General features: G+C 45.4%; 1 protein-coding gene across 7 annotated transcripts in view; it reads right to left on the bottom strand.

The window, feature by feature from the left end:
- The window catches only part of LOC118508954 (neural-cadherin-like), a 293,319-nt gene that overhangs the window by 124,088 nt on the left and 142,141 nt on the right, over positions 1-27,090 (bottom strand). For 4 of the 7 annotated variants that reach the window (XM_036048866.1, XM_036048872.1, XM_036048873.1 and 1 more), the window contains exon 2: positions 26,438-26,802. The exons of 2 other annotated variants lie outside the window; for them this stretch is intronic. In XM_036048866.1, coding sequence (XP_035904759.1) covers positions 26,438-26,489 — 52 coding nt within the window. In that variant the 5' untranslated portion in view covers positions 26,490-26,802. Of the gene's footprint in view, positions 1-26,437; positions 26,861-27,090 lie in introns of all 7 variants that reach the window. One more of the 7 variants, XM_036048867.1, reaches the window with a different exon arrangement.

Below are 27,090 nucleotides of genomic sequence, written 5' to 3'. Positions count from 1 at the left end.
AACGCGGAAATGCATGTTGACGACTTCAAGCTTCTGACGCTGAGTGTACGTAAGTAGGTGTCGTTTGTTTTGTTGATGATCGTTATTTAGAATACGTCGGATTAATATTGTTTCATTTTGAAATGATTTCTTGCAATGATGTTTTTTTTTCGTCGTTAGTTGTTTCCTCCATTTATCCTTCGGGTTGCTGCCATACCACACTTCACTGTCGCCCTCTTTGGTGCTAGCAATAAGGGACGATGCTCTTTTTTGTGTCATTTGTCGCATATAAAACCATCTTTCGGTCATCAATTGCCTGCTACAGCGGAACGCACAGGCACAAGGAACACCAGGGAGTGGTGACAAAAAAAAAAGCTGAGCCTTACGGTCGACAGACGTCGACAAATTGGTCATGAAATAAGACATCCACCGAAAACCAGTGCCTCAAAACCAATGGTACCGCTCGAGCAATGAAAAACGAGCGTTTGTTGGTTGGAAAGATGTCAGCAAATTAGCTCGAGTGTATGTTCGGTTTAGCTATTTCTGCAACGATGTTGATCTATTGCAACGATCATTGGAGCTCATTTTTATCCATTCTTACCTCGCTTCGCGTCAGGAAACTTTTCAATAGACCCAATACACGACTACTCACACACCTGGTGAACAGAAAGGAAGCTTCCTGATACAAAAACACACACACATAAACATCGAAACGAAACTCTCGCCGTGGTGTTCATCCTTTGCTGGCGTATCCTTTGCGCCAGGGATGGGTCCTCCGTTGGAAGCGACGCATTTCACATCTCGAAAACGAACAACCACCCATTCATCATGCGAGAAAAGTTATGCTTTTTATTTCGCCTGTATATTTCTTCACTTGCTGCCTCTGGCCTTCTTGTCTCTTACAGGCTACTTCCCGTTTCACCGAATCCTAACTTCCAGGCAATACGTGGAGCTTGGAAAAAATAAATCGGCAGAAGGGTGGACGGCTGTAGACGGGTGTCGGTGGAAGAAGTTTTTCGGAAGCTAGCAATTGCGCCATTTTTCGCCTCTTGTTATTTTCGCGTGGGAAAGAACGGAAAGAACTGACTGAATGAAGGAAAGAAAAAAAAAACAACGAATCTCATAATAAAGAATCGAGATGGAATTCTGTCATTTCCGTTAGGTTTCATTTTGAGGGTTGCGTTTCTTTTTTCGTTTGCTCTCCTTCACTGTACAGGACTTTTCAGTGATTGATATTTAAGCTACTAGCCCGAAAATTCAGTACCGAGCGTGGCAGCACTAAAACCTCGGCCAGGAATGATGAGTGGAGCAAAACGGGTTTGCAACGGAAGGATGCTGCCATAAAGAATAGTTTGCCTGGCCAAACTTCTGTGTCTGTTTGGCTGCCCGTTTCGACTCCGTGGCGCGAGGGACAAAAAGCTTACAGACGGACGAAACTCGGCCCTCTACCCCCCCGGGGGAAATAAATGTCGACCGAAAGGCGGCTCGACCGTTTGTGTTTCGGCGGGTGCAGATATTCGCTGCAGATAGTTAAATTTTGGTCTGGGTTGAGCGTTTTTTCTTTACTCTCATTTTGATTTCTTGCTACAGTGGAAAGGAAATAAAATGAGCAACAAACGAGAGGACACAAGATGGAGACGGTAAAAGGGTTGCCGGGGAGGTTCATTTCATCGTACGACTCGTGCAGTCGTACACAGTGGGGCACGGCCTGTTTATGGCTGATCGATAAAATATTCATAACCCGTAGGATGGCTGACTGCTTAAAAAGCAGTTTCCATTTCCCTTTTTGCATTGTCCACCGCTCGGAATGCTTTTGCGCATTTAATTTTTGCACTCTTCAAAGCGTAAACTTGAGACAGTGGGGCCGGGCTTTCGAAATAAGGCGGAAACAGCAACGATTTCCCTCGGACCAACCGTCAGCGGCGTGACCGTTTTCCCAGAGTTTTATTTTCGAACCAGCAACGTGAACCTTCGAGTAATTATTTTTATCAACTTTACCAGCTCAGAGCAGTGTCACAGCGGACCATGCTTTGCTGTGTCCGTGTTTTCACCATCGTTGTCCGATGGCAGGTCGGTTGGTTGGTTATTTTTTGTTCGTAATTTTTACTCATTTCTGAGGAACGTGTTAAAAGACGAATGGATTCAATTACACTTTCACAACACACACACACCCTCGAAACGGGTCCTTTTCCAATTTCGATTCCAATTTGCTGACCCTGAGTGCTGGGGAGGTTGAGCGTCACGTAAAGCGCTCCCAGTTTCTGCAACTTTTTGACAATTAGCCGCCCCGAGTAAGAGGAAAAGGTAGCACCCGCATCAAATAACGGGGAAAAAGTTAATTTAAAAACGCTCCCAGCGACAACTGCTGTATTGGCAGTTGGATTGCGATGGTGCGAGGATGGGCTGTGCTGTGACGCAGCATTACGTTACTACTTCGGACGGTACACCTCATCAAATGACGCAGTGAGGCTTTGTTGTTTTTTGGGAGGATGATTTTAATCATATTTTAAACCGACTTCCCGGTACTTTTCTCTTTACCAATTCTTTGTTTTTAATTTCTTGCAATCGGATAAAAAACTCATTGACTTTAATCACTCGTGATGTGATTCCTGTCTGAGGTACAATCATAATCACAGCTCTTACGATGAAGTCAAGCACATTTATGTCTAATCGAATCGATAGAGCCGCCTCTCTGGAAGTTCCAGTTAACAACATTTCAATCCAGTAATGCATTACAAATGAAGTAGATTATGCGCAGCTTAATGAACGCATTCAATCAAACACTATATAGATGTAAATATATTTATCAATTTCCAATTAGTTCTGTCAGCATCATATTATCCCGTCGGCCATCCCTTCGTACGGTGACAAACTATAATGTAATGAAAATTTATTCTCTCATTTGTCATCCCCATCAAGAGGGCTGGTGTGTAAATCATCCTTGGGGTAGGTTCCACACACACACACACACACACACACACACACACACAGACACAAAGGAAGAACCTCCCGAAGTTCATGCCGTGTCGGAACGGTAAAAGGGCTAGCCTATTTTTTGATTAATAAATTCATTTCCTTCGTTCGCCGTTCGGGAGGCACCCGTCGGCAAGACTAGCAAAATTGTTTGCCATTTTGAAGATGATCTGTCCGTAGGGTGCCCGTCGGATGAAAGCCAAATCAGCGGGAAACATAACCGACAGCGCTCAACCAACAGAAGGGATCGTACCAGTCGAATGTCGCGGACGACGAGCCCTTAAGTCGCTGTCAGTGCCCATTCCCAACGGGTGGGATACCTATCCGGAGCTGGAATGATTCATGATGCAAAGGGCGTAGTAGGAGTCGTTCGTTTTTCCACACCATCAATTCCTGTTGTACTAGCAGGCGAGTCCTATTGTTTTGTCTATTGTTGTTAGCAGCTAGAAAAGTGTGCAAATGTGTGTGTGCGTGTTTATGCTTTTGCTCGAGTCTATCCCTTTTCCCGAGATTACCCACGACTAACTAAACACTCAACCCGGTAAGGATTTAGTGAGTCGACAGACGATTCTTCCCAACGGTTCTTTTCTCCCCGGATTCCCGAGGATTCGACAGTACCAGAAATGGTACAACTCAAACGCACCCGCACGTCGAGCTTGTGGAGAGCAGATCTCTGAAGCGGATTGTACCGAGCGAAGGTCGGAAATTTATGATAGGATTACATCCCGGCAAGATAATGTCTGTAAGCACCTGGATAATTTTTATAAATCGCCATCGATCCATTGCGGCGGGCCCTGGGAAAGGGGCCATTCGGTGTGCGAGGTGAGTGGTTTCGGGTAAGGGGTTTCGGCCACCTCCTGTTTGTAGGTGTGTGTGTTTGAGTGCGTTCTGCTCTCGGTAGGCTTTTTGGCTTTGGACGGGTGTGGCCAGTGCTCCACCAAACAAGAGGCTTGATTGCGGTCGAACATGAATCACGTTAATGGCGGTTTTGGGATGTTTTAACTGCTTAAACTAGTGTTTGGCAGAACCCGGTGCACAAAACCGGTGGCAAAAGGTTTGTAAGCTCGCAATGCTCTGGCTTAAAACACGAGAGCCCCTGCTCCCTTGTTGCTATCACTCACTCACGGGGTCGGTCGGAGGGAAACCCGTGATGGGGTTTAGAAACAGAGAAAGGCGAGATGGAGTACGAGTCACAACACACAAAGCTTACGCATTGCCGACGAATGCCGAAGGTTTTACTTGGAAGATAAACTTGAAGATTAAGGATTAGGGAGAGCGACTTTTGTTTTGCTTTTGTTACGCCATCCCCGAAAACACAGCAACAAAAAAGGTGCTGGAAAAATAGAAAAACTTTTCCCATCGATACACGGGCACAGGAGCGCGAGAGATCTGAGCACTGGCGCTCGTTTTCACTTCCAGGCACGTTTTGGGCTAGTGTTTTATGGCGCTTTTGTAGTGGGAGCTGCTCAACAACGCCATCACCACGCTGCAAAGCTTCGTGACAGCGATTAGCAAAGTTTACGAGTAGAGTAGCCAAACGTGGCCAAAGTTATCACAATCCCCGTGGTTGCAGTCCGGCAGTTAGTCATATTTCGACACCGTGCTACGACAAAACGATTTGTTGGCCGAGCGCCACCGAAATTAGCTAGCTGCTAGCACACTTCACCGCCTGCTTCCATCCTCTTCGGCTTCTATCGCAGGTGTGCGTAGCGGCTAATGGTGGGTCATGCTGGTAAACATCTATCTTAGCTTTTCCCGTGGGGAGATGAAAACATTTGTCATATATTTCGCGGGCGCTTCTTCGCCGGGAGTTCGCACGGTCCACGTCCCGGCCCAGTCTCATGTCATATTTACCGAGATCGTAACGAATGGCTAACTTTCACCGCAAGTACACCTCCACACCACCGTGTGGCAATGGCTACGGTAAAATGGATTCCGAGCGCCAGGTCACTATCGCTTTACACACACAAACACACGCAAACATGCACACACGCACAAAGAAAAAGTTTTTCCCATGGTACTCGCGAAAGCGAGTGATTTGAACCGTACCGTTGGCAAGTGCTTCATTGCATGTTAATGAAATGTACGCCCTACGCACCGGTGCGCAATGATGAGGTATTTAGCATGGGCTTGTGTTTACACTCCCGGACCTGCGTAGGGTGACCTTTGGACCGGGTTGGAAGTGGGCCTCTGGTGGAACCGTGTTGTGCTTGTGCGGTGAGCAGTAACGTGATATAGAACATTCTCCGGGCGTTACTTCCTCTTGCGGTGACAATCCTTAACTCGAACGTGCCATGTGCTCAAGAACGACATTCATCTTCAAAGTGTGTGTGTGTGTGTACACACGAGTGTCTTCTTGGTTAAATTGTCAAGTCAAGGTTAGCAAAAGGTGTACATTTTACATGGGCTGCTGATTACGAGCTAACATGGTCATGGGGTGTGGTACGCACTTAAATAATATCAAGCGCCCAACGCAAACACCGAAGGAATGTGCACACGCATATAGCACCGGGTGCCGGAGAACCTGGTTCGCGTCATGTGCCAACTCGAGAAATGTCTGCTAGGTGCGTGTTCTGCTCGGCAGAAAGAACGCCGGATGCAATTTTGACATCACACGATTTTCAAAAACATTGACGTCCTTGTTTTTGCCGAGTCGAGAAGCTGACACACGAGTCAGTTGCGGAACAAAATTCATTCCGCCGCACAAACAAGCATCAACCGTTTGGGTCTCATTTTCACACGCTGTGAACACATTTGTCACGAGTACGTGCTTCACACAGTCATGCATATAAATGACGGAGCGTTCTCGCTTATGAAATGTCGCCGTGGTTCGCCCTCGGTGTGTGCACGTTTCTTTCTTTGCAGTCCAGGAGCATAAAACAGGCTACTTCTTAAGCCCGACTGGAACTTTAACAGTGTGTTAGTGAAGAAAGAGGTCCCAGGTCTCCTCGAAATACCTCAGTCACATGGGTACAAACGCAAACTGACGATTGTTATAAATTTGACGCTTATTTTTCTGTTTTTTTTTTATTTCGATCGCCCAGCTCAAAAACGCTCGATCATAAGTTCGCTACACGGCAGCGACGGAAACAAGCCACATCTTTCGGCAAACCGAGCACGGCCGAAAGTCACGCCGGTTTTGCAAAGCGTTCGTGCGAAAGATTGGCATTTTTGTCGGTGTTTGCCTTGGCGCGGATGCGTTGCTTAACCTCAATCCCTTAGCTTTGGCGAACCGGCCGACTGGTCTTCTAATCAGCGTCGGTGGTTGGTTTCTAATGCGATAAATGTAGAACCTTTTGGAAATGTTTGCACCACCAGCACCGGCATTCTACGATCGATATTTGTTCACCGGTTCCTACAAAATACCGACTTTCTTGAAGGGACTTCAAGTTTCGATAGACTCAAACGTTGGAGCTCGATGGAACAGGGTTGGAACTTAATTTGAAATACAGAGAATAAATGAGGCGCACATTGAATATTCGCCCAAGACAGGCCTTATGGGTTTTGTAAACAGGGAGATTTTGTATTCCACGGTTGATGGAACATGGAAAACGACAAGGCCCGTTCAATGGATTGTGTGAGCGTGTGAAAGTACATTTAAATTCATGGGCTAAATAGCAATCGTCTGTCTGTTGTCTTGTGTAATTGAAGAAAATACACTAGAAAAGGCCTTGAAGGTGGTGAAGTGGAGCTTAATGGTAAAACAACATTCGATCACTTGATCGTTTGATTAAAGAAACACATCTAATGGTAGTCTCGTTTGTAGTCTAATGCAAATGATTCAGGATTTGGAGAGTAAATCAAAAGTGAATCGCAATAGACGAATGCAGATTATTCATTATGTCAAAAATTATGAGTTGGGAAAAGATTTAGAAGATTATTTTGCTGTTTGATGCATTAAATAATTAGAATAGATTACTTTTCAATTCATCACATTTTCATCGGGTTTCAGATCTCAACCGTTTAATTTTAAAATTATTGCTGTAGCAATGTTTTGAAAAATAAAACAATTGCTTGCTCACTACAGCTGGAGTGACGTACATTTCTTGCAACTAGTATGCAATGTGAGTAATTAAGAACAATTTAATATTTTAATCAAGAAATAAAAGACACAAATGGGATGTTGTTTTCATTAGATCGTTAAATATATTTTTTAATCATCAGACCTTTGCAACCATATATTTAATGAAGTACTGGGCGCCTCCATCGAAGCTTCAAGTACTTGCATCGAATCGTCAAGTACTAGGCGCCTCCATCCAAATGATTTTGCATGTTTTTTTTTTAATATCGTTAGAGGAAGTTCATCTTAATGATTTTCGAATTCAACATTCATTATATATCTATTTGTGGACATATAGCAAGAAAAAGGCTTTGGCCTAGAGCTTCCAAACCTTTAAACCTAACGAAATCAAGGCCCATTAAACCGCATGGTTAGAAATTACGCCATGGTTACCAAGTATTCATAATCATTTTGCATTAAATTACTCCAGTTCAAGGGTATGTATTTCGTCCTTGAGAATTTGCTACATTTTTTTTGTTTCTTTGTTTTATCAACAATTCAGCACTGAGATTCCAATTTACTTTAAGAATCTATTTTATTCCATTTTTGTGTGAATTTTTGAGTGTTATGATGGTTCAAATGATTTAAAGAAACAACTGTATTTTTTCACAAAAACATGTTTTCCAACCTTAACCTCATATTTTTTTCTGACTCAATTTATTTTTTTCCTTAAAGCAACATGCTCGATTAACGATCAATCCCCGCTCGGTACAAAGCGCGAATACTGAAGCTATATTTCATCTAGAAATTGTACACCTCATATTGTCTGCGCGAAGCAATTCTACGACACAATTTCTTCCACTCGCATATCACTCAACCCGCACAGCATGATGAGGAATGGAATAAAAACTTTTTCAACCTTGGCACGTCATCACCATGAGCAACAGGGCCAGCAGGCAGTCAGCTCGAAGTAAATCAGCGACCATCGACAGTGTCGTCAAACGGTACACGGGCGACCTGGTTCGGTGTCCTGTGAGAAATGTGAAGAATTCAATTTACAATCATTTTTTCTCGATCGAAACGAAGACTTTATTGGGTGGGCGCACGTGCGCCATCACCAACCTGATCCATCTTCATCGTATCGCAATACCGTACACGTGACAGCTATCCTGCCACCATTTCCCCTCGCAACGAAAAATGGGTGCGGGTGGAACACTGCTGTCACTGTTCATTGAGCATTACCGTTGGCCAGACCACGGGACCACCCGGAGTCGGTACACTTTCGTTATTATGCATGAACAGGGAATTTGTGGACGCGGTGGAATCCTCCGGCTGGAGATTGGAAACTTCGAGCGAATGTGACCGTTCAGCGTTGTCAGTGGCAAGCGGCATCGGCAAGTGGTCGTTTGTGAGGATAAGTGATTTCGGAAACTGTTGTTGGTACTGAGAGATTGTCTGTCTTTCCGTGTGTATGTGCGTACATCAACTTTATTGGAGGATGGTCACCTTGCAAGACAACAGCCATGTTCTATCTTTCTCGGTCGATTGCGTGAGCGCATTCTTCTTGTTCCATGTAACCTCATTCGGGGTGTGGCATGATACATTTACCCGAAAATCTCATTCCAACATTAGCACATCGTAAGCAGAAGCATCAATTGTTATTTAAAATGAATGCAGACCCGGGCTGCGTTGTGCATCCGTTATGGGATGTTCCGGAGAACATGGTCTGCCGCCCAGAGCCCGAACTCTAGCATGCATTATTCATATTTCTACGCATTGCGCCGGTTGTTGGGCCGGTATTTTCGTGGTAAAACATAGCGTCGAGTAACCGGAGCCGGAAAAAAAATCGGCTACCAATGGTGGTGAACTTATTGCTATCTCATCCCCAAAAGGACTGCCGGAATATACCCGGTGCAGACATGCAACAATCGTATTTTTATGAAATCTTTTTTCGCTCCCTCCGGTGTTCTAGGCACTGTCCCGCGCGAAGTAGTTCTGTGTTGCCGTTAATGGCTTGGTGGTTTTGTGCCCGGTTATCGTATCAGGATAACTTCAAGTTACACTGACGGCGAAAGCATCCCAAAACTGCCAGCAGCAAGCGGTACAAAACGCAAATATTTATGTTCACTTGCTGGTTGCGACCGGTTCGAGCTGCTCTAGCTCGGCGCATACGGTGTAAAAAGATCCGTAGCCACTCGGCACACAATTGCCAACACACGCTTTGCTAACAGTGGTAGTGGACTAATACTGCTGAAGCGTTGAGGCTGGGTTTTTTGGCGCGTGAGACTTCCAAACGATGGTCCTTGGCAAGCGAGCACAGAGAGACCAGCACAAGTGGTGATGGGATTTGAATATGGCTAGCAATCTTTCTTTCTCACGGCAACAGCAAAACCGCACGGTGCAGCAAGTGCAGCCACTGGAGAACTGTTCACAAAACCATAACTGTTGACATGATTATGCAGAAACACCAGACCAGCGGGACCTTGTACGGTGGGAGACCTTGTTGCAGATCGAACCTGCAAGCTGGGTGTGTCTGGCCTGGGTATGCTTAAAACACTGACTGCAGCAGTTGCACTTTCACATCACGCTACTGGATACAGTTTAAGGGGTACAACAAACTAGCAAGAGAAAGTTGGGCTGGCTTCCACTCACAATGTGTTCTCTGGTAGAAGAAAAAGTGAAATAAATATTTCATTAGACACAACCCACGGCATCGGCATTATCTGTGCAAAGCTCTCGCTCTTTTTTTTCGGAGGCTACAAGCGTGCCTGAGTCAACTTCCCACCAACTAACTAACACACTTAGCTGGATGGAAACCGCTACACATCAGGCGTTACCACAAGCGGTAGCTTTGCCATCGGTGCGAAGGTTAGACGCAACCTTGTCCCGAACCCCAATGTAAAAGTTGGTTAGTGTGAAAACGATGCTCGTACACACTGTTCGATGTGTAGCTTAGAACAAGCCATGGGGATCCATGGATATCGATGGAATGTTTAGTCCACATCCCGTCAGGGCATCTGTTTCGATGATCGAAACGGTGACATGGCCTCACCAAACCGTGCATAGTTGAAACAGTTGACAAGCTCCACGATACGCATGGAAAGCTTTGTGATGACTAGATTAAAAGGTTGTTTAGGTGAAATAGGTCATAAATCTGGTGGATAGAGAGCTGTGATACCATTATCTTTTTAATACGTGTTTGCCAACTTTCCGGGCAAGGTGTGGATAAGTGGCCCGGAGCTCTCGAACATGTGAGATGATTGATAATTTCAAACATGTTCATTTTTCTTGTTGGTGCGAAAATTAACTTCTCCTGCTTGCAGCTGCACTTAGCTGCTGCTAGACAAGTAGAATTTATTTGCGGTCGACTGTCCATACTTCCTCGGTACCGCGTGGACCTTGTCAGATGCTCGCCCGCTTTGCCTTATCGCAACCTAAGCAGCACCGTATTTGTACCACCTAGACGAGATGCTAAACCACATCAACTTTTCACCAAATAGCTCTATCCTTGGCTTCATCTATTTGCCAGTGGGTGTACCGGACCAACCGGTATCACGTCGCAACTCCTTACCTCTCACCCCGTTCCGGATGAGCACCAACTTCGGTGGTTGGATTAGGAGCGTCATAAGTCATGATTTTTAGAAACCCCAAATTTCACACCGCTCCCAAGCACTGCATCAGCACACCTAATGACCGTATGCCGTCCGATGACCAACTTTTACCGGTCAACCGTCACCATGTGTGCCTGCAACGGACGCTCGTGCATGACACTAATTGTGTTACGTTAGTTGGTATGAAATATGTTCCTGCCATTTCCACAGCGCTCGACCGAGGCCACAACTAGAGGTTGAGCAACGGAGTCAACTGGGCGCTTCCGTTGCACCATCTCAGTTTTTTTTTGGTAGTTGAGAAAAACGATTTAAAATCACATGAATCAAATTGTAATGTGAAAACGATTCAAATCGGATGCAATGCTGTGTACGGCTGTTGTCGTCTTGCCCATTTTTGCCTTGAAGCACCGTTGCCTTCTTGTTGCATCAGCTCAATCCCAAATTCCGTTCATCGTGCTTACCTGAAACGAGAAAAAAAGAAATTCATCAAATTGCAATCGTAGTATCAGCTCGCATCCTGTACACGAACGCTCCGCAAAAGCGGATGCGAACAATCAGTGCCCATCGCACGTTGGACACTTGATTAGCATTAGCAAATCGATAATGAACGGAACTCCCGACGCCTTTTAGGATGCAATCATTTCCGACTTGCCATCACCGCCACAACCAAAACACACCCTGCATCAGCAGTCGAACCAGCTAGAGTCGCCCGTACCGAGCGTGCGGCCACTGGTCCATCTTAGCATCCACTTATCGTCGGGTGTCCGGCGTTTGCTTCGGTTCCGACGGTACCAGCGAGCAATTGGATTTTTCATCCCGGAAAATTGTTTCATCTGAAGGACGAAAAACCTTGATTTTCGTCCCAAGAATCGAATTAGTTCGGTTTGGCGCAAAAAACGACACAAGAGCAAACCCCCGAAAGCACCGGAAATGCTGATTGCTGCTGTGTTGCACTCAGGGAAACTGGGCTCTCGTTTAGTTGTCCTTCGCTGCCGACCGGTAAATAGAAGTAAGAGAAACAAGCGCTGACCGTGAAAGGAAGCAAAAACGACCTCCGCCATCGGTTTCTAAATTCGAAGCCGAAAAACTCGATTAAAAGATAGCTTTTCCCAGGGTTGGATTCATGCAAAATCGGCCTAACAAATCATGAAATGGTTATGGGCCCAGACAGAGATGAAGTTCTACGAGTGCGTCTTGGTGAGACAGCAGAAGAAAAAAAAAACAACAACCACTGCTAACGAATCGTCCTTGTCCGGGGTTTGGGCGAAGAATGAAAAGCCATAATTACGTTGTACCACATAAGACAAATGTCTCTCTTGAAGGAAGCTTCACAGATTTTTTTTTTGCTCTTCACTGTCCCACTCAACCAAACTTCACACAAAGCTCTTTCCCGGGGTTGAGTTGGTTGAGCAACGAGAACTTTTTAATTTGATTTCTATATTTCCTGTGTCACTCAGCCGTGCGAGAGGATATGGTGGTGGTTTTGGCGACTCGGTGATCAGAACCATTTAGAGTGGTTGCACGGAACTGCCTTTCGGTGCCAAATTGATCTACACAGGCGAAAGGGGGCGAACCAAGTGATGACTAGTTTTCCGGTTTGTTTCTTGCACAAAAGCTTAGCCCTGCCCGTTACCTAATCTGTTGAAAAATGGATTGGTTGGAAGTGTTCGGAAGTTCGGTCCAACGTCCAACGAGCGCCAATCATTTCGCAGACGATTATCACTAATCCACCTCGAACGAGCGAGGATCCGCTTATCACGGTTTTGGTTTGGTTAGGATTTTCACTCATGCCTTGCAAGGCTTTTCAACTCGTTCCCTTTTTCTTCCGGACTCCGGAGCAGAACAGTGCGTCCCCGGCCAGACGCACGTCTGGCAATAAAGCTTCGTCAGCCGATCACTCAGGCACTGACGGCGCCCGAAAGCTTTAAAACCGTTGTTCCGGCGCAATAACATCCCAATAAACCACTAACCTCCTGTCAGCATTGTGTTTGTGTGTGTAGGTGTGTGTGCGTTTCGGTTCACCGGTGGAGTAAAATCGGGAAAATTAAATTAATGATCCTTCCGGCAATGGAATTTCGGCTTCACAATTTGCCCGAAACGGCCCGATTGCCCGATAGCGATGGTGTTTCGGTTGGAGCAGGGCTAAAAGTAGAAATCCCTACGTGACTGAAGTAGCTCGACCTCGAGCCAAAGAAAGCGTGGCCCTCGATGGCTTGCGTTCGCTTCCGTTGCGTTCCGTTGTCAATGCCAGTGGCGCGTGGTGATTGGAACAGGCATCCCAGGCAACCCCCGCCAGAAAGCGGGTTGAGTGACGGATACAATCACTTGCCGTGGCTTTTAAGTGGAAGCCGTTTTTCAACCACGTGACTACCGGGTGACAACGATGACGCTGATGTTCGAGTGACTGAAAGGCGCTTTCGATCCCAACGCTCCCCTCCCCTAATACGGATGCTTCTTAGCCTGCCCGAGCCCGAATGAACTTAAACTTGGAACGATGAAGGATGGGACGCTTGTGTGCCGGTTTGGTAAGGTGTGAAAGAAGACGGCCCGTGTACTGTTGATGACGGGTTGAGTGCGAGAACGTGTACAAGGAACACATTGCTCATTAGATGCCTGCATACAAAATCAACCCGTGGCAAACATCAAACTTTGTTCGCTTTCTTCATGGTGAGTTCTCTTCTTCTGCTCTCTCTCTCCCTCTCTCTAAACCTAAACCCCTAAACCTATCCACAATTCCATAAAGTCATTAGCCAGGAAGAAAGATCAGCCTCCTCCATCCACGATGTGGTGGCATTGGTGTGGAGATTACCTTGGCTTTCCCGAACGCCACTCCACCGAACGTCACGACCTGGCTGGTTGGCATAAGGGCACGGGCACCTTTTCGACGAGGTGTAAGACATTGCTTTGTACGACCTGCGCACATCATGTGCCAGTGAATAGGGCTTAGATCGCAAATCCGACATAATGCCATCAGACAACATGCGGTTTGGAGATTCAATTTCGCGGAAGCTGATTACCGTATACGCTCGCTCCGATGTGTCATCTGTGTGCGAAATGGTTCCAAACCCCCTCTGGAACACAGATAAAAAAAACACGGGAACAACACGGGATGTCGTAAACAATATTTTATTGTTTCACTGAAACGATCACACGTCAACCTAAGGGGGAGGGTTGGAGGCCATGTGTCTCAAGGCGAAAAATTGTCCTGTCAGCAAGGCTTTTCAAAATGGAGGGGACCGCATCCGCGATACGGTATCGCTGTCTTCCGCCGTACCCGAAGGTAACCGGAAGATGATGAGATCTAAAGTCAATTCGATGGAAAGATAAAATTATGAGATGCGCCATCATGCGACCCATGAGCTGTTTTGTTTATTGCGGTACGATACGGTGCGGTTTTTTGTACATGTAATGGTTGTACGCATCCTTTAAAGAGATATTTTGCATGCCAGCATCAAGGGCGATATGCTTGTGGATGGGTGAAAGTATCGAAAGATATTTGCGTTATGATAAAGGGATAAGTTGAAAGCAGCGAATGAAGCGAAACCGTGCTCGTGACATCTAGCTTCAATCAAGTGTGTTTAATCCGAAAGTAGGCCAAGATAGCTCGCATTGAGACAAGACGCGCCCCATACAGCGATGAACTTCGTGCTTTCGCTCCACGCCCATCTGGCAAAGCTTCTTATCGGAGGTTTCGTTTCGTCCTTTCGACAACGAAAAAACTGTCAGCGTAATGATGAAGTGACATCAAGAAAAACCATCCTCTTCAAGGTTGTTTTTTGTAGCTTTTCAAGCACGTACCATTCTGTTGGAAGGCATCGTCGGCACGGAGAAGCACGTATCGCCAGCGAAACCTACGCAACGCGGTACAGTGTTACCAATCGACAAGTGACAACATCGATAAGCGTGACTTTTACCAATCACAACAGCAATCAACAGCACCATCCACCAGCACTCCCGATTGCCGTGGTGATGAACTTTTTCTACGCTCACTTCTAGATACACTCTGTAATGCTGGAAAGTTCCACCTCCATCTTATCACGCTTCAAGGTTTTAACAGCCAGCGAGGAGGCTCGGGAACGACTGCACTGTAATCTTAATGAAACGATCGAGATGATAAATTCTCCCCAATTCTTTGCAGGTGCCAGTGGAAGCCCCGAACAACAAGACATTGATCTGCACTGGGATTTGGAGCGCTACGTACGTAAAAGCCCGAAGACGGCCGGATTTCACGCCCGGTGAACTGATAGCTTCATCAATCCCGACACTCCAAAGAGGCGGTGTGTCAATGGACGGATACGGATCAAAAATGAAAAGAATTGCCACCGTAGCCGACGGCGAATGGCCCTACGGGTTGTTGTCGCCAAGTTGTCAACTTGTTTTGCGGCCGGCCCGGAACATGTTTACCAGTTGGAAACGATGACAAATCGCTGCTGGCGCATTGAATGGAACGTTGAGTACTGAGAGCCTGGAGCTTGTTGAGGCATGTCAAAAAACCTTTCCATATCACACACACACACACAGATACACAATACGTAGCACACCAGCACACAAAAGCGACCATACGCTCGCATCGAATCAATTGAGCACATGGTGGAAATAAAGACTCATCGCGAGCAGCTGGGACGCAGATGAGCCCGCTCTATTTGATAAGGATTACCGATGACAAACTGAGTTTCAATGAGCGAAGAAGGGGCAAACGTTTCCCTTCTCCTGAGGCCTCTCTGCCTCATCAAATCGATGTTTGACAGTGGCCGCATTATTTGCGGTGGGGAAAAGTCTACACGGATGTTTACACTTATGCCGCACTCGGAATGGAGTGTGATGCTTGCTGGAAATTAAACTGTCACCAGCAACGGGGAAGTGTTAAGCTGCTGCTGGTGCACTGCTTATTATTGGTGAGCTTATTGCATCAACAAGAATTAACTCAAGTATCCTGCAGGTAGGTATTCAACTTAAATACATGAAGTGGTGTGCTGATGTTGAGTATATGGAATAGTTACTGCAATAAGATCGTGTTTAATTTTCCAAGTGAAACAATTTAAAAACAAACCAAAAAACCATTAATTCTTTGAAATTGAGTTCGTATTTCATAAGTTTAATTAGAGTTTTATACAGAGCATATTCTAATCTCTTGGAATATGAAGTAAAACACACAATTCAAATAAATTGATGGGTTATATTGGTTCGGGCAGATACAATGACATGTTGATGACATGACTGCTAAACCTGAGCCTGATTGCATTAAAATAATATTTTGATATAAATATAAATGGGGATTTAGTTGTCATTATACAAGCCGAGGTGCTGCTCTTTATACGGCCGGACCGGGGATAAAATCTCATCCAGACCGCTTCCCCGTACGTAGGGCTGACAACTTTACTACGGTTGAAATCAAGTCACAGAAAGAAGAATAAGAAGGAGGAATGTAGGGATCGAGAGTGAGGTTAAAAGAAAAAGATGAAGAACGTATGGGACGATTATGAGAATTATGAACTCGTGGGGAGAGAAGCTCAGCAAAGGAACGCAAAACGAAACGAAAGAGAGGGCATGAAATGTAACCAGACGAAGAGCGTAAACGAAACAGAACAGAACGAAACGAACGAAACAGGAAGAGCACAAGAAAAATGAAACAGGACGATGACGATGAAAAAGGATGAAGGAAAAGCGACCGCAGCATGCGGTCAGTCTTGTGGTTGATTGCGACGAGAGCGGATGCGATATCGTACGGACGTAATTGTATAAACAATCAAATAAAAAAAAAGTTGTACAATTGTAAAGCGAATACGAAGGTGGAAGTTGGAAAGTTCTAGAAATGTGCGATGATCACGACAAGGAAGAGAAGAAGAAGAAGAAAAAGGAGATGAAGAAGAAGAAGAGGAAGAGAAAAGAAGACACTCGGAACAGTATAATCTAGCAAAGCAAATGGATGACACTGAAAGCTTCGTCATGGAAACACACATGGCAGAGTGTTGAGCTACAAGCTGGTGAACAAATAAACTTTAAGAATGGCCTTAGGATGCTTCATAAGGTTTTTAAAAGAAAATAAAGCATTCCATTGTCTAGTTTAAGTTTTCAAGAAACGGGTCTTAAACCGAGTCACGTAGGGAAAAACATCCCAAAAGTAAAGAATGTGTACCACGTCCGGGATTCTTTTTTAAAAGCTGACGTTATTCTTATCATTGACGAATTTAAAGCACTACCATTGAATGACATTTAAATTACCCAAAAAATATGTTTACTGTTGAAAAATTCCTCAGCACACCGTACCCAACAGCAGCAAATAATCTAATAAAGCAAGCACAGTGAAAACATCGATCGTGATAAGACGGTTGTGTGCCTGAACATCATTCCCAAGCATGTGCACGTTCTTTATCTTCCTGGCGGCAAACACTCGCCACTGTTTTGCGTAGGAATATTTTAGTCACGCTCAAAAACACTCTCCCTGGCCCTACTGAGCACCGTGCCCATCGTTTCCCTGAGTCGTACCGGGTTCAGTCCCACCGTACCGTACTCGCTTGATTATGACACAGGCCCGATGGCAGGCGTTGATTTATATTCGTCACGCGACACGATGGCAGTGTACTCCCGCCGGCCAGTGTTTTCTTTCCCCTTTACGGAGGATGCTAAACAACAACAAAAAACAAGCTCCCCAATCCAATGAATGGGTAAAGTTTGAAGCAGCCCGTACAATGCACACCAAATCTGTTATTCACGGTCAGTTTGCAGATAGGGAAAATCACAAGCGACAGTTTCCGATCCATAAATTTAATCCTTCTTGTGGCGTGTCCCATTTCCACCAGCACGCCTCGCACGCCTCGGTTCGGTCAGTAATGGATGGAAATCTCGGCACGCAGCTTCTTAAAAGCTGACCAGTCTTAACCCATTGCCTGGGAGCACTTCCAACCGGGAGATGCGTCGCGTGAAAGGAAGGCTATACGCTTCTAATGGATAGCCATTCTGAATGCAACGGGATGAATTATTTCTTGCACAAACATAGAGTAAAAGAAGAGGAGAAAAACACACACACACATGCAAGATGCCTCCTCCAATATCTTCAACCGGCTTATGCACGCAATTACTTCGAGCGCGTTCCGGATGGGCGGTCGACAGCTCGCAGGGCGGACGTGTTCACAAAAGCTTCGGTTCGCTTTGGATCCGATCCTTACAACGGAGCTAATCCGGCAAGCTGGATGCCACTGCCTATCTCTCGATACCGACACCACCGTGAAAGATGCGCAGCATACCGACAGCAAGGAAAACGAAACGATCATGGGTAAATGCTTTTGCTTCGTCGCTGATGCACTATCATGCATCTTTGCCTGTCTGTCATGCTGCGCCATAACCGTCCTCTACTGCTAACTTCCCACAACTAGCCTAGTCCTTTGTACGTTTTTGTTGCCCTTCTTTTGCCGTATTTTTTTTCAGTCAGTTTGGGGGAAGTTGCGCTAAAAGCTGACAATCATCCTTACGATATTCGAGCAGCGGAACACTCAAATAGATGAACGTGAGAGAGAGAGCGTAAAAGAAAGCACACGGCTCAGCTTAAGCCGAGTGAAAAATTGTTGAAAAATATCCCGCCTTTACGCGAGCATTTGCTACGTCTCCTGGCTTATGTAGACTCAGCATCTCTAACGGGAGCTTCTCCAAGAGAAGCGCTTCGATTGCCTTACGAGGGAGCGTGAAAACAAAAAATGGAAAACAACCTTACTGCAGTAGAGCGCACCGAGTCGCGATAGCGTTCGTGCTCGTGCGGGCACGAAAGTGTGGAATATGTAAACAACAAAAGAATGCAAACCATCCACAAACAGAGCCAATGGCTTGCACGGTGCGATTCAGGGTGGCAATGAAAATTAACGACGTGTCGAATAATCGTGATACCGGATGTGAAAGGCCGCTTTTGCGCTGCCATGCTTTCCGCCGGTATGCGGCTCAATTGCTCGTACGGGTTGCATATAATGCATAGTAAATGAAGTTTTCTCCGCTGCCAATGCGAACGATGATGATGCTGCTGCTCCTGCCGTTGGTGAGTCGGATTAAGGGAAAAAAAGAAGAGCCAATATGCCCGGCGAGGGAAAAAAATGCTGGAGAAGTGTACAACCTATCACTTGCCTTGCACGTCCACCATGTATCAGGGATTCACTGTCTGCAGAACCAATAAATTTGACATTCCACGGATAATGACGTTCATTACGGAGGGAATGAGGCCAGCATAAGGAAAACCGTTTTGTGGATTTGTGAGGAGCGAGTGGCAAGAGATGCCATTATGTGATTTCAGCCATTAAACCATTTGCCGAGCGTTCTGTGCTACCACGCGTACCGAGCCTCAGTTCACACGGTTCACTGACGGAGCTGAAAGCAATATGATCGTTTCACCTCGACAAGATGCGCTCTTTTCGTGCGGGAAGACTTCAAGAAGTGGGGTAGCTTTTTTACACAAAACACATTCCTCACATATATCTCTTCCGCTTCGGTAAATATGACTATCAATATCATAAATAACTTACTCTGCTTACGGCCGAGCAGAGAACAGAATCCTTCTACCGTAGGACTTAAACGGGAAAATCCAGCCCTACGTACACCGGGCTGTTCGGTAATCAACCGAGCGTCAAGATTCCGGGTGCACTCGCATAGAACATCGTACAGGGAGAATGTTTAAAACGAATGGGGAGCCCCATGTCCGGGTGATTAGAAGGCACAAAAGTGGAAAATCTCGTGTCGCTCACTTGCTCCATGCTGATAACTATGGTCCTAGCTCAGCCCAGCCCTCTCGATCACAGTGCTTTCCTGAAACCTCTGAAGCACGAGGAACACACGATGAAATGTGAGACATTAATTTCATCAGAAGATCTTGCCGAGCAAACATATGATGGCGCACCGGAAGGAAGATGAAAGTTCCACCTCCGCAGAACGCTTTGCACCGGGACGCAACATCAAAGACGGAAAAACTGTACTTTTACCAGCCCCTTGGCTACCAGAAACGTGGGAACGAAGATGCCGCAGCGCTTAGAAAAGGTAACATTCCAATCTGGTATGCATTCCTAAACGTTCTTACGGGACGGGTTTCCGTGTTCCGTAGCACATCCCATGAATAATTAATGTCAGTAGGCTTTAGGTACGGTTTTGCGATCGGGCACGAGAGAATGTACCGAGAGTTGGTGTGAGAGTGTCACAAAAAGCCTGATACGATCCTGAGGCACATCTTTCCATCATAATTGAATCTAGCATTCGCCTATTCATATCCGGTAGCTGTCTAGCAGGGTCGAAGGCTAACCTCCGGTTAGGCAATTTTACTGATGCTCTGAACACAAAACGGTTGCTAAAAATGAACACTAATCCAATGCGATCCATTACTGCAACGCTCGTTAACATGTAATGGGGAAGGTATTAACTGTATCCATTAACTAACTGCGTCCCGCGTGTAGTAGCAAATCGACCAGCAAAGCACAATATCGATCAACTTTAATCCGATTTACTTCATAACGGGTGCGAGTTGATATAAAACAGTTGAAAGTTTGACAGTTCACCATTCGCCAGTTGTCCTCTTGCTTGAAGCAATTTGCTAATGGAGACCATTTAAATTCTATTAATAGCGGTTGAAACGGAAGAAAACGGTTCAAACAAACTTCTCAACATTGCCACTGTGGGGGAAAAATCTAGCAGGAAAAAGGTGCATAAATAATCCACTACAAGAAACGCCACGTCTGATTTCAAGCGAGCTGACTTGTCTTCTGATGGTCTGCTGGGTTGAAGTTTTGCTCTTTTACGATGTCACACAGTTTCATCTTGACTTTGTGCAAAAAGAAAAGATGCTTTCCATATTTAGACTAGCCACGTTCTTTGTTTTTTGTACCTCTCTCTCTCGGTGTTCAGCTCGTTCAGCTTTGAAGGGGTGCTTTTTCTGCATTAAGATTCTACGTAGAAGCGTCGTTTGTGTGGTTTTTATGTTTTGCCCTGTTTCGTCACAGCTTTACGCAACCGGTAAGCTACCGGTTGAAGGTGGTCTGCTACGGACAGTTTGAGTTTATTTCACGCCACAACTGGGAGTGGAGCAAAGCAGAAAAGAGACAGAGTCATAACAAACCCTCGTCCGTACAATTTATTGGTTGCCTACGTTTGACCTAATGCTGTACCGAACGCCCCAACAACCGGTTCGTGGCGTTTGGATCCCAAGCAGCAATATTGTTGCACTTTTTACTACTCAACCAGACAGCGTCCGCGTCCGGCCACAAACAGGGGAAATTTCTTTAAGCAACACCATCTCGTCAACGGATGTAACGAACGAGATGTAACACCGTTTTGAAGGGTGGAAAGTGCAAAAAAGGGCCGGAAAAACTTAACATAAACACTCCCTAACTGAGTGGATAGTGGTAATTGGGTGTGTGTGCTGAGGAACACCGAGCGGATAAGGCTGCCAAAAAGGCATAAAACACACCAACACTCAACAGATGCCAACACCGTAGCGCTGCTGGTTGTAATATAATCCTACGATCGAACCACCGGCCTGCTTCAGTAGGCCCGAAAAAGCACCAATGCTTAGGCTCGGTGAGGTGGCAAGCCAGCGGGAAAGCTCGCTCTCAATTTCATTAGGAAAGTTTTACGCTAAATTTCTTTGCACCAAACATTGTTTGCCCTCTTTTCGCGCGCGACTGAAATCAACACTACGTGGGCTTCGCTCGCAGTCCAGTCGAGAAACCGTCGGCTGGTCCAACCAACCAGAGCTACCTTGCTACAGCGGGGGAAAGACAAGAAAAGCAATCAAGAAAAACCAATTATTTGCAAATGAAATCATTTTAATCTGTTTGCTTATTAGCGGAATGTTTTGTGTGGATTCTTACGGCTGTGTGCAAACTGTGGATTCTTACGGCGTTATGCTTTCGAACCGGGGAGCGAAATCAAAGTTTAGCAAGCTGGGCAGCGTGAATCTTCAGTTTCGTGTGCCGGTATGAAGATTAATATGGATGCTGCCTTTCTTTCGGCTTTTGATACCAGCTGGGGTCTGGTATCGAGGTATTTCATTTTTCATCAGGGCTTTTACCGAGAGGAGAATCCCGCTATTACAGGAAGCCTTTGGAAGGCGCTGACTAGCATGGATGATGGGGTGGTATGGATGGAAGCAAGCTTGGCACGGGTTGAGATAATTGTTTTAATTATTCCTTTCCCAAAAGCCCTCCAGTATTACGTTGGTCAGTTGATTGCGCTCGCTTTAGAACGCCTTGGTGCCTGGTACAGGCAGATGAGCAAGATCAGTTTACGAAACGTTTACACCAGTTCGATAGCGGCAAAATTTAAGTCTCGCTTACAAACATCCAGCACATCGTTGCTATATATAAAAAATTAAGAAGTATTATGATTAAAAAAAAACCGAGCTGCCATCCCAGTATTTGATATTTTAGGTGAACTCGTTTCCCACACACTGCAGCATCATCAGTCCATTTTTAGGGTGATGACCATTGGGGTGACCTTTGCCCCAAAAACACCGATCCGCACTTCCCTGCTTGACAAGGGTAGCAACGGTGCAAAAGCATTCCAGAATCCTTGCCCGTGAGGTAAAGCGTCGGCTAATGGCATCGTGACAGCGAGACGAGGGTTGATTTTTGGCCCATACCGAGGGTGCGATGTTTCGACCCTTGCGACCACCGGCTTGTGTTTAGTTTTTTTTTTGCTGCGATAAAATATGACGAGTACAGCAGTGCAAAACTTAGCCGCACCTCGGCAATCAATCACATAGAAAATTGAGGTCGAAGAATGCAAAATAATGCGAGCGGTACACAAGCTTTAGGCGAACCGGCATACAATAATCGCGTTCGGTGTTCATTCAGCTCGTACACATATGATTAGCGTGTTTTTTCCCTTTTCCATTTATTTCACTGCATGAATTTGGAAATTGGTAACATGATGTAAATAGCCACCAATTGGTGGTGAGCAGCTGCCAAGGTTCGAACTGTTTCACATGGTCCACCGATTTCTGGCTGAACGACCAGGCGTCTCCATCGTTGATAAACGACGCCAAAGAACGTCACAGTGAGTTGGCAACTTTCGCTTTCCCGCACGGTACTTATGGCATTGTATTGGGGACGAGTAGCTTTTTCGATCGAGAAAACAGGAAGCTTGATTGACTCCTCTGCTAGCACATAATCTTAAGCTTGGCTGACGGGTTGGTTGCAATGAAAAGCTCTCTGAAGAAGCAACCGATTGAGGAACATGATTAAGGAATTTATTTATATTCAATTAATGGTGTTTAATCGTTTCCTTGAAAAGAATTGAAAAACAGTTTATGAAGGGAATTCTTAAAACCCAAACATTCTTTTCACAGATTTGTTCTTTTTCCCGTCATTGATTTAGCTGACACTTCCTTTACAAGTGCTTGACGCAGTCAGCGTGTAACTTAATAAAATCCTTTCTTCCGGCTCCGTTACGAAACCGCGCACAAGATGAATGACAAATAATAAAGTTTGTCAGATGCATACTGTCCCATTCGGAGCATGACTTACTGCTGCTAGCTTCCACCAGCCCCAGGGCAAGCTGCCACGCTAACGCGTACCATTGAAAAAAGTGATTATTCACGCTTTTCCGGGAACGTTACGGTCTACCGAGTTTGCAAGTAGCTTTATCGAGATGAAAGCAAAAACCCACGCAATGCTAACGCTGTGGATCTGCCTCCACCGAACGAGTTGCTTCCGGCGCTCGGTTGCGGTTCATTCAACATTAACACTTCTGACCGGAAGCTGATTCTGTGTTTGCACCATCCCTTGCTTCTCGTAACGCCCGGCAGCTGCCCGTTGACGGCATGCCCGTCTGGTTGTGGCAATATTTTTATTAACCTGCCTCCACGGCTCATTCGTGCGTCGCTTTTGTTAGATGATTAATTATCCAGGGTCTGGGTTGTGAAGACTTTTCCCGCACACAAATCTCGGGTCACGGCAGTATGTGCCACGGCTGTGTATTGCTTTTCTTGCAAACTCGTTTCGAACTCCACAACACGATGACAGTCGAATTTTTCGGCATTATTCCCGTTGCTTGCGGGAGCAATAATGATACCGTCCAGATGGGAACGTTTCACTTCCGATCGATGTTTCGAAACGGAAGCGTGGTTCTTAACGCGTCATCCAAAGCAGCTAGCTAGTGGTGTTACGCAGTGGAGATGTAGTTTTGCTTCCCACAAGCAGGGTCCGAGTCCGATGTTGAACAAAGCGGAAGAAACTAATGAATTTTATCATCCCATGTTGATGACTTAAGCTGCGTGCTTGAGAGTGAAACGAGGCCAAATAAACGAAATTGAGTTATTTTATTGCGAGTACGATCGTATTGGTTGCGTTTTATTATAGATTGTTGCATATTTATGATGTTTTTCTCAGCAGGGAAGCCTATTTAATCAGACTACCAACCCAAAAAATACTGTTCACATTTTTATTACCTGTATAATGTTTCAAATTTGCGTGTTTAAGCGATTGGTGATTAGCTTTAACACATTCTACACCGATAAGTGTCTGTTTTTGTGATATTTTTTCTCCCGCTAAAACGTTACAATGCTTTAGACAGCTCGGTGGTTCGGTTGTGGTTGACACGCGTCATGAATAAACCATGAAACGTCAAAACTGTCACAGCATTGCTGGGAAAATGGGACCGAACCAAACGGGGTAGCTTAAATTTCCATCCTACTAGATTCAATCGTTTTGAATCGCTCACTAAATTGTAACAATCCAAGCCACCCAAGGTGACTTCAAACGTCTTCGCACATACAAACACGTGCTTTAAAAAAGATCAGCCAACCACACTACCCGAGCAAGAAAACAGCACCTTCCTCGAAGCAATTTTACGTGTCGTCTAGAAAAACCCTGGCTAACATAGCAAAATGGAACCGAAAATTTTCATCCCAGCACGGCACGCCCGCCGACCACCCGCTCGCTTCCTGCTGCAGCCCTGTCCAGACGATGTGCCACAGGAGGATCGCGAATGCTTTCTCGCGCTCATGTACGCCTACGACTGGCGACGGCTCGTAGTGGCTGCTGTCCCTTCCACGTTCATGTGTCGCCGGCGAACGGGTGATGACACATCGAAGGGTAAGAGTTTTGTCGTTGCCTATCGTGATTTTCCACGAACTGGCAGCTTATGGTTTCGATTCGCTACAAAACAATGTTTCTTTCTCACCAGAAACCATTTCGCTGGCAACCGAAAGCCGTTAGCCCGAAGCGATTAAATTGAACCGTGTGTGAGTGTGTGTGTGAGTGTGTGAGTGGAAAACCAAACGGAAGGACACACTGACGGATGGTGGTGGATTTGCAATTCGCTGGAAAAATAATCATCCGGGCCAGAGCGTGTGCCTTTCGTGCTAGCCATGGTGAAAAAAGGCAAGAAAACGTCTAGATTTTTTAAATGGAAATGCACAATCCTCAGGATTGTGTGTGGGCGAAAAAATAACGAAATTTGCAATAGATATGTGATAGCGAGATATCGAGCGATTTAGCATGGAGGACGTTCGTTTAACATATGCGCGGCATACGGTGGAGAGCAATTTCCAACTCCATTAAACTCATTCGAAGGAAGGAGTGTTTGTTTGCTTTCGTAGCGTGGAAAGCAAGACCTCGTCTTACGGTTCGGTTGGCCGGCAAGAGTCTGTGGTGTCAAACACATTTTAGACGGGATTTGGCAGGATTTGGTTGGTTTAATTTTTTAATTAAATTTAAAGAGATTTCCATCGATTTTCACACATTTTGACACTTGAATCAATGAATTTGAGTGAGAGATATTGATCAGTTGCCCGGGCGTTACCTTCCGAGTGGTTGAATATTTTGAGACTCTGGTGCATTTACCAAGCTCAATCTCGAGTTTGATGTTGGTTGTTGGCAATGTTGATTTTAAATGCATCTATGATGTGCTGATAATGGACATAGATCCGCGACTTATCTTCTCGAAAAGAGAAAAAGTCCTAGCAGTGCGACTCTTAATATCATGGTGGAAGGTCGACATCGTCTCAGCGCGTGACATCAAGCTTCGAAGATTATCGGAAGTTCATAAATGCAGGAAATCGAAGACTCGTGCATTGTCAATGTTGAAGCAGCTCGAATCAAAGAAGAATTTAATCAATAAAAGCGCACAATTTCGCTTTCACGAGATGCATTGAGGCTTGATGATTCTTGTATTTCTTCTCTAGAAGGCGCTTAAATTTTCTTATACTCGTGGAACGAGTAATGTCACTTGTAGCTGAAAAATAAATTTCGAGTGATTTTGTTGTCAATTTCTAACTTCTTAAATCTGATCGGGTTAAGCAGTTGCCTATGATGATTCAAAATAAATAACAAGATCAATTGGTCCTTCAATCGATACAGACAGTACTCTTCATGTAGAATTATCCAAGGTTTCCTTTTGGGCGTTCTGGTGAACTACGTGGTAGAGGCGTCGATCTTCACATGGCAGGGACCGATCATTGAAGCCAATCCAAGCCATCCGAACGTACAGAGGAATTTCAGGCCATTTTCTCCCGAAATGACTGTGTCAAAGCAAAAGTTGGTTTAAGATCAACTGGCGCGAAATAGACCATTGCAATTTTCGTCAGTTTTTAAACAGATGTCAGAAAGAATTAAAATCAAATTTTCCATTTGCTGTCTCATTGAAATGTCAATCAACAGTCTAAAACAGCAAATTCCTATTTAAAATCTCTTTTTTTACAGTAGCCCATTATCTCAACATCCCTTTGCGTGCCAGCTAGAAAGGACTTCTTGGAAATATTCGTCCACCGCACCATACGTTTGACATGTCTGAGTTAGCTGCCTCATTGGAACGCTTATACGTTTAAATCTACCAATCCGGTTATCTGTTCGGCGCATGGGAGACAGGAAGTACGCCTGCGCCCACGTTCCCGCCACGTCTCGCTTACCTAAATAAGTGCTGTTTGTCAGTACCCAGAATATTTTCAGTGGATCCACCATAACGCCGATCAGTTGCAGTATCACTAGTCAAAACCACAACTCGTACTCACTGCACATGGTTTGCACGGTGCACTATGTATGTGGGACAGTATAGGGCCGTACCACGCAAGCAGTGATTGCGACTTCTATCACAATGCTCACTGACAGCAAACGGTTGCAGTTGTTGGGGTTTCCCTTTCTTTTTCTACACTGCTCCGTTTCGATTACTGTCACTGTTTGCACAACCACACACTAAACACATACACACACACATACACACACGCTAGACGAAACGGTCACACACTGGGAGGTGCGCTCGGCGCTGAATAATTTGCTAGAGAGATAACGAAGGAAAATTATCAAATTCAATTACACTCCAGTTTTAATGGCATCTAAAATGGAAAGGAAATGAACATCAGCCAACGAACTGCTTCACACACACACACACGCACGTGCACATTTTTGCATGGCTTTTCTCACTTGAGAGCAAAACTTTGGCAAGCACTGTCTGCGAAGCATCCGAAACCGGGTTCCGGTAGTGTGCTGTGAACCACTCAACTTTCCATTCACACACACACACATAGCGCCAAAGGAATTTCACCTAACCGAAATGTGTCCTCTT

This window comes from Anopheles stephensi, chromosome 3 (genome assembly GCF_013141755.1).
Source record: "Anopheles stephensi strain Indian chromosome 3, UCI_ANSTEP_V1.0, whole genome shotgun sequence".
Lineage (NCBI taxonomy): Eukaryota > Metazoa > Arthropoda > Insecta > Diptera > Culicidae > Anopheles > Anopheles stephensi.
This window is presented reverse-complemented; position numbering and strand designations above follow the sequence as displayed.